Source organism: Guillardia theta, assembly GCF_000315625.1.
Source record: "Guillardia theta CCMP2712 unplaced genomic scaffold GUITHscaffold_15, whole genome shotgun sequence".
NCBI lineage: Eukaryota > Cryptophyceae > Pyrenomonadales > Geminigeraceae > Guillardia > Guillardia theta.
Genome location: NW_005434659.1, coordinates 418,538 through 426,363, shown reverse-complemented (window position 1 = coordinate 426,363; position 7,826 = coordinate 418,538). Strand labels below are relative to the sequence as shown.

Here is a 7,826-nt window from a genome sequence, read left to right as displayed (position 1 = left end):
TCCTCTTCCACCACCACCACCACCACCTCCTCCTCCTCCTCCTCCTTTTCTCTCTTCTTTTCACTATATTCTCCTAGCGTGCAGCTGCAGCAGCAGCTGCTGCTGCTCGGAACTACCGTCTCCTCCTTTCCCTCCTCTCTCCCATTTCTCCTCGCTCCTCTTCCTCCTTCCATCCTCTTCTTCCTTTCTCCTCTCCTTGACCCATCATGCTCTGCAGACCGACCAACCGCAAGGGAATTCACCAGAGGAAGATCTAGCTCGCATCCTGACGGCGGAGGGCAGGATCAAGGCTTCCTCCTCGAGGTATTGTTACATCGTTCCATCTCCTCCTTCCCGCCCCCACCTCCCCACCCCCCTCTTTCATCTCCTCGTCTCCTTCCCATCCTCGATTCGTGTCCAATCTTTTCTCTTTCCTCTCCTAACTCTTCCCTCCTCCTCCTCCTCCTCCTCCTTCTCCTCGTCCAAATCACACCCTATCTCTTTCTCTGCTTCATGTCGTGGGATGGGAGCGCTGACAAGGAAGTAGGAGGTGGTTCTCAACCCTCTGCGCAGCCTCCCGTGCTCCGCACGGCATCTCCTTCTCCTCGTCTGCAGGTGACCGAGGACCTGCAGTGAGGTAGAGGATGATGAGGGAAGGACAGGCCGCTGACTGGAGACAGCATGGCTCATGGGAGCTCCGAAGCCTGTACGCCCCTCCTCCCCCCCTCCCTTCCTCCTCCTCCCTCTCCTCCTCCTCCTTCTCCTCTTTCTCCTCCTTCTCCTCCTCATCCTGTCCCCTTCCTTTCCATGCTGATGTTTCTTCTTGTTGATCATCAACTCCAAGTTTCAACATTCTTTTTCCACTCAATCATTCTCTCAGGCCCTTCCCTTCCGATCGTTCATTGTTCGCCTCCTTCTTCCCCGCCTTCTTCCCCGTCTTCTTTCTCTTCTCATCTTCCCTCTCCTCCTTCTCCTTCCCCGCCTCCTCCTCTGATCTCCTCGTGGAGGTGCATTGGCTGACTGAGGGGTAGACGGTGTTGGCTGGAATCTACGATGGCACTATGGAGGAGGAGGTGAGAAAGGCCTTTGCTGAAAAAGAAAAGAGCACAGCAACGCTCTATCAGCAACTCACATGTTCTGTGTCTGGTTTCCTCCTCCTCCTCCTCCTCATCATCATCATCATCATCATCATCATCATCATCATCATCATCATCATCATCATCATCATCATCATCATCATCATCATCATCATCATCATCATCATCATCTTCCTCTTCATCATGCTCCGTCCCGACTCTCCTCATCTCTTCTTCCTCCCTTTCTCTCTTTCTTCTGCTGTTCAGGATACGCGTCCCTGGCAGACTACATCGCTGCAGGGCATGGCAAAGTTGGTGCAGGAGGAGAAGGATCAGCTGCTGACATGGCACACAGACGCTTCGAGCATACGCGGAGAGAGTGATAGTAGAGCTTGCGCAGGGAGTTGAAGCAGAAATGGAACGGAGGAGGTAAGAGACCTCTCCATCTCCTTCTTTTCCCCATCTCCTTCAACCCCCTTCCTCGCCCTCCCATCCTCTCCTCCACCCCTCCCAGCCTTCCTCCTTCCTCCTCCTCTCTCCACTCCCTGCTTGTGACCGTTGAGAGTAGGAAGGCTGGCAACGAGAGCCTCTTCCTCGGTTGCATTTCCGTCTTCGGTCATGCCGTCTACTCGTCCGCCGTCGCCATGCTGATTGTGCAGGTGCTGAGGTTGCCCAGGAAGCAGACATCTCTCATAGCCTATGCCAAGCAAGGAGAGGTGGGAGGATGGGCAAGGGAGACAGGGAGGAAGGGAGGGAGGGAGGGAGGGAGGAGCTAACGGACACTCAAGGCTAAAGGAGTCGTTGTTGCTGCCGAAGGCACAGGTCAGTGTAACCTCGACGCTACCAAGCTTGATGAGGTTGATGAGGAGGCGATGGGGCTGTAAACTAGCGCCATGGCGAGGAACCCCAGCAATGAGAGCGGCAAGGAGCTGAGAGAGAGACAGAGAGAGAGACAGACAGAGAGAGAGACAGAGAACAGAGACAGAGACAGACGGAGGGATGGATGCAGGGAGGGAGGGAGACAGAGAGACAGAGACAGAGACAGAGACAGAGACCGAGACCGAGAGGCAGACAGAGACAGAGATCGAGAGACAGACAGACAGACAGACAGACAGACAGACAGACAGACAGACAGACAGACACAGACAGACACAGACAGACAGAGACAGACAGACAGAGACAGACAGAGACAGACAGAGAGAGAGGGAAAGACACAGAGACAGAGAGAGATTCAGTACACATCTGGAGATATGCATTTTGCCGTTTATCATGACCTTCTATCGTAACATGCTTCCCAAGGGGCTGTACAAAACCAGGTTGCAACAAAAGAGTAGTTCGAAACAAGGGTTGATTCCTTGGCATCATCTCTCGAATAAATCGTTCGTGGTATATCACTGATGCCATCCCAACTCCAACCACGGCATGCGTTCGCAGTGTTGGCACATATGGAAATACGATTTTCAAGATCGCGTTGACTCGTTCTCTGCTCTCCTTATCTGTTGAAAAGAAAGATCAGGCTTTACTCTCGTAATCTCAAGCAGTTTGCTATCCAGAATATGAAACTTGAGATGACGCCTACTGATGATCGGAATCATCAGTTCCTCTACGTAAGTTGTCAATATACGTGCTGAACAGGTCAATCGAAACAGAGTGAGGTCAGCCATCGGCATGTTGTGATCAGCAACACTATGTCCGACTTCTGAGTCAAGCAGTATGACTGTCCTGCTGCAAAGACTGCCTAGATGGAATCATGAATGTCAATGGGTGCTCCCAACGATGTCTGCTATCTTCATTCGTTCAAAAATCGACATGGGGTTTCAAGGTCGTCACACCTTGCCTGCATGAATATATCCAGCACGTCATGAACTAGGTGTAGGCAACTTGAGGAGCTAGCTGTCCAAGATTGAAACTGAAAGCCACGCGCCTGTCATACGGTCTCCTTTAGTATCCGCGACAGGCTTTATCCAGCTCGATGAGTATTTTTGACACTGGCTCAACTTCACCGTGACTGAGGCTGCGGCATCCCTGCTCTGGTGTTTGATGTCTGCATCCATGTTATACATGATTCTCCAGCCCACGTAACCCATGCTAGGCATCAATCTGATCTTGGCGCATCGACGGTTCACAAAAAGGTTTCGTTGATAACCCGACCTCCATAAGCACCAAAATTCTGTATCTTTTCTCACCGTCTTGGACTACATGGTGGAAAGTACGCCAATCTAGATGCGCCCCATCAATTGTCCAATGCAGAACCAACCAATCAGAAACCCCTAATCGTGGTAAGATCCACTCGTACTTAAAATCTCCAAAGGCTGGCGCCATGAAGAGAAGGAGGTCCTCTCCATTCTTGGACAGCTTTTCCACAAAACACTTGAGATCAGATGAATTGACCGACACTCTCCAGTTCTTGAACTCTGCTGCACCCTTCATTCTTCTCCTATCAGGACCGAAGACAGGGCCAGAAAAGCATCCGTCTCGTTCGCGCTTATCCATGCAACGAATGTAGTAGCCGAAAACTTCTCCGTCAAGCATGTTACTTTCATCGTCACGAAGGGGAATCAGATTACACAAACATCTCGTCAAAACTTGCCGGAACTGCTCTGCAGCCTCCTTGTCATCCACGGCAGCAAGCACCTGCGTCACTGTGCTCTTCACTTCTCGTCCACAATGATAGCTGAGAGTCGATAGAATGTCCTCTGGTTTGGCCCAGCTTGTCAACATAAGGACGACTGCCCCAAACGATTCGAGAACATTCCCGTCTCTACGCATTGCATCAACTGCTGTGGGATCCTCCCTGGGCTTGACAGTATCTTGGTGAATCCTCCTCAACACCTCGAGCCCTGATGCTAAATTGCGAAAAGGTCTTCCGCCACCAGCGCAAATCCCTGTAGTGATGGGATCGGCCCAGGCCGGAGGAAACCTGCAGGATATGTTGTGGATATCTGTATTCATCATGTAAATCTTGTCATCACGCCGATCAAGATCAATGATTGACCCCGGACTACCACGTGCAGGGACTTCGCCTTGTGGCCAGATGTTCAAGAGACCGAACCCTTGCATGATGTGTGCCTGGGAAATGGCATCGTGCGTTGCAATCTGAAACATACAATACAACGATGCATCGCTGAGATTCTTCTTTTCTTTACGTCTTTCTGCCAACACTGGACCAGCCAGATCTCGAAACAAATCTGCGCGGTCTTTTATCTCTTCCGTGGCGCCCTTGAAGCCCTTCAACATCTGATTGCAAAGCCATGGGTTAACGTTGTCGAGAAACAAGCTGCACTGCTCCTCCCCAAACAAACTCCTGAGCAAAGCATGCTGCTTTTCAGACTGTAAAATCATCGGAGGAAGCGCTCGATGGGTGATACACACTAAATGCTCTGGGTTCCGACCTCGGCTGTTGTCGGTCTGTCGCAAAGCTTTGTTGAAATTCATCACCAGAGTGTTTGTCCCCAGCATGATAGTATTAAAGCCTGCATCACGAAGAATACGTTTGAAGAAGACCAGTCGAGCGATTGGGTTTACAAGGTCGGTGGTATCCTGATACCCCGGTATCGCTTCATCGACGAGCAGCCACAAGTCCTTGTCCTTTGTCCACTTCTTTGCATGCTGCAACGTCACCTTGGCTACAGTTTCAGTCTTCCCAAACAGGTATCCGAGTGCACCAAGAATATTCCAGCTGGATTCCAGAAGATCAATATCCAAAACATTCACCTTGCACTCATCTGGTTTATCAAATGCAAGCTTCTGATCACACGCTTGGAGGTCTAGATCGATTGCTACATTGATGAGCTGCGAGATACTGTCCACCTGAAGATATAATTCCTGTTCCTGGGTGTATCCAAACAAGCAATATCGTGAGGTCTTTGGGTTTCGTACGAAGTAGTCTGCCGCACACAACGATTTTCCGCTTCCCGAGCAGGCCTCAATCATGCATGAGACTGTACAAGCTGCTCGATCCGCACTATCGGTTACTACTTTGTCGATTGGGTTTGATTCGCTCAACGACCTAGCTTTTGATCCCAGCGATTTTTCTATGCACATCCGCAGGCCTTCAAGTATTTTCTCCAACTCAAAGGGATATTTCTCAGAGACTGCATGCATGACTGCAAGAAATAGTTCAGTGAGCTGCTTCTCACACGTTGTTGAAGATACACTTTCACACAATGCTCGCCATGGACGCACATTTGCTCAGCAAAGAGAGATTACCTAGAACATCCACCCGCAGAGGTGTAGATGCACGGATGCTTGCAAGCGATGACTCAGCGATGCGCAAGGCTAGCTTTGATTGAGTTATCGTTTCTTCGTGATTGCTTGCGAGCACTGCATTCAGCTGCGCCCTCAAGAGACCTACCTCTGCCTTCAGCTCCGCCCTTGATACATTTTCCGTCGCCATTGTTATCTCCGCTTCGTCCTTGCTTGCGAGCGCCGCCTTCAGCTGCGCCTGCGCAAGCTGTACCTCTGCTGCGTTTATCTGCTCGTGGTCCTTGCTTGCGCGAGCCGCCTTCAGCTCCGCCCGCGCCAGCTCTACCTCTGCCTTGAGCTCCGCCCGCGCAAGCTCTGCCTCTGCTGCGGTTATCTGCTCGTGGTCCTTGCTTGCGCGAGCCGCCTTGAGCTCCGCCCGAGCCAGCTCTACATCTGCCTTGAGCTCCGCCCGCGCAAGCCCTACCTCTGCCTTGAACTCCGCCCGAGCAAGCTCTTCCTTTGCTGCGGTTATCTGCTCGTGGTCCTTGCTTGCGCGAGCCGCCTTGAGCTCCGCCCGAGCAAGCTCTACCTCTGCCTTGAGCTCCGCCCGCGCAAGCTCTACCTCTGCCTTCAGCTGCGCCTGCGCAAGCTCTGCCTCTGCTGCGGTTATCTGCTCGTGGTCCTTGCTTGCGCGCGCCGCCTTGAGCTCCGCCCGCGCCAGCTCTTCCTTTGCTCCGGCTATCTGCGCTCTGTCCTTGCTTGCGAGCGCCGCGTCTACATTCGCCCGCGCATGCCCTACCTCTGCCTTCAGCTGCGCCCGCGCAAGCTCTTGCTTTGCTGCGTTTATCTGCTCTTGGTCATTGCTTGCGCGAGCCTCATTCAGCTCCGCCCGCGCCCGCTCTACCTCCGCTGCAGTCGTTGAATGGGCGTCGTTGCTGAGCTCGGTACTCACCTGGAGTCTTTTTGTTTCTCGCTGCTCTTCCACGGAATCGCTCTCCTCCCTCCTCGCCGCCTGCAGCTGCTGCGACGACGACATGGTTTTTTGCGCGCCAAATAGTTTTACTCAAAGGTCTCACAGGACGAGGATAAACCCTACAAACCCGCCTCAACCAGACATCCGGAAACGGAGAAGGCAGCGAAAAATGCTACACCAACAAAATACTAGGAAACCGAGGACAGCGAAAACCGCTACTCCAACAAAGTATCTCAGTCAATAAAGGATCTTGTCCGAAACGGAGGAGGCGGGGGACAAGGCTGGGAACAGGTGGGAACAACACTGACGCCGGGCAGGACGCCAGGAGCCTTCACGGGATCAGAAGAGGGATGAGGGAGGGCCGAAAGGGAGGATCCTTTGCTCTCAAAGCTGCTGAGGGTGGAATGGAAGAGAAAGATATTAGCACGAACGAAGTACAGTTCGTAGACTCGTCGGAACGATGTATTGTAGTTCTGCCCATCGAGGAGGACGTGAAAAGCAGGAACATCGAATGCGAGGTATCTCGTGCGATTCTTTCCCTCTCCCCTCATCCTCGTGCAGATCACGAAGAACATCATCTTCCTCAAGCAGCGAGCAGACAGGCAGGAAAAGTCGGAGTGGGGAGGCCGGGGGATCGAATAGCCGTATTGATGGATTAAAGAGTATGAGGAGGAAAAGGATGGAGAGGAAGAGGAAGAGAAACAGGAGGAAGGAAAGCAGGAATATAGAAGAAGTGCCGGTAGCTGCTCAGCAGGAGAGCAAAGAGGACGTGGAGAAAGCGCTCCAGCTGCACGTGGCACTGATGAAGCCCTCCTTGCTGGAATTGCCTGCAGTTGCGGTGAGGGTGGAAGCATGTGGAAGTTTAGTTGACAGACGGTGGGGACTGTAGGAAAAAGAGGAGGAGCGGGAGGGAACAGAGAACGAGGAGCTGGATGAGCCGAAGGTGGCTTGGAAGAATGCGATGGATGAGACGATTGAAGAGGAGTGGGAAGACGAGGCGAGGTCGTAGAGGGAGGCGCTGAGCAATGTGAGTTGATTTTTGTTGTTTGCTGCTCACCGTCTGACCTGGGGATCAGGGGGGGACTCCCGAGAACATCATGGAGATGCTGAAGTCAACACAGAGGACAACGACGGTGAGCGGAGGAGGAGGAGAGAGGGAGAGCAGCAGCGCGAGCAGCAGCAGAAAGCCGGGGGGGGGTTGCACGGTGGTGAAGAGGAGTCACAGCAGCAGCAGAGGCAGAAAGAGCAGTTGAAGCAGTTAGGGAATATTGATTATGTGATGTGGTGATGAGGACAACTGGGAGATGGAGACAGGGGATAAGGAGGACTGGGAGAAGTAGGAGGAGGAAGAGGAGGAGAAGCAGCAGCAGCAGCAGCAGCAGGAATAGAAAGAGGAAGAGGAAGAGGAAGAGGAAGAGGAAGACGAATTGGTGATGTAGGAGGAGGAAGTTGGGAGGAGAATAGGTGGTCGAGGAGGAGAGATGTGAATGTCTGAAACTTCGGCTGACAAAGCCCCGATCGCGAGCATCGTGTTCGTTCGGCACTCAGAGGTAAAGGCCTTCCGTTCGCGATCTGCCTCCTAATGGCACCAGCTGCAGCTGCTTCTTCTGTCT

General features: G+C 52.5%; 2 protein-coding genes across 2 annotated transcripts; one reads left to right on the top strand and one right to left on the bottom strand.

Moving 5' to 3' along the window:
- Nucleotides 1-3,143: 3,143 nt before the first annotated feature.
- GUITHDRAFT_104016 (hypothetical protein) lies at nucleotides 3,144-6,276 on the bottom strand (the record flags this gene model as incomplete). The annotated part of the gene is made up of 2 exons (XM_005837125.1): nucleotides 3,144-5,161; nucleotides 5,265-6,276. 2 exons carry the CDS (start codon nucleotides 6,274-6,276, stop codon nucleotides 3,144-3,146), a joined length of 3,030 nt encoding a protein of 1,009 aa, XP_005837182.1.
- Nucleotides 6,277-6,617: 341 nt separating this feature from the next.
- On the top strand, nucleotides 6,618-7,222 carry GUITHDRAFT_104015 (hypothetical protein; the record flags this gene model as incomplete). Its single annotated transcript, XM_005837124.1, has 3 exons — nucleotides 6,618-6,731; nucleotides 6,968-7,051; nucleotides 7,103-7,222. 3 exons carry the CDS (start codon nucleotides 6,618-6,620, stop codon nucleotides 7,220-7,222), a joined length of 318 nt encoding a protein of 105 aa, XP_005837181.1.
- Nucleotides 7,223-7,826: the final 604 nt, after the last annotated feature.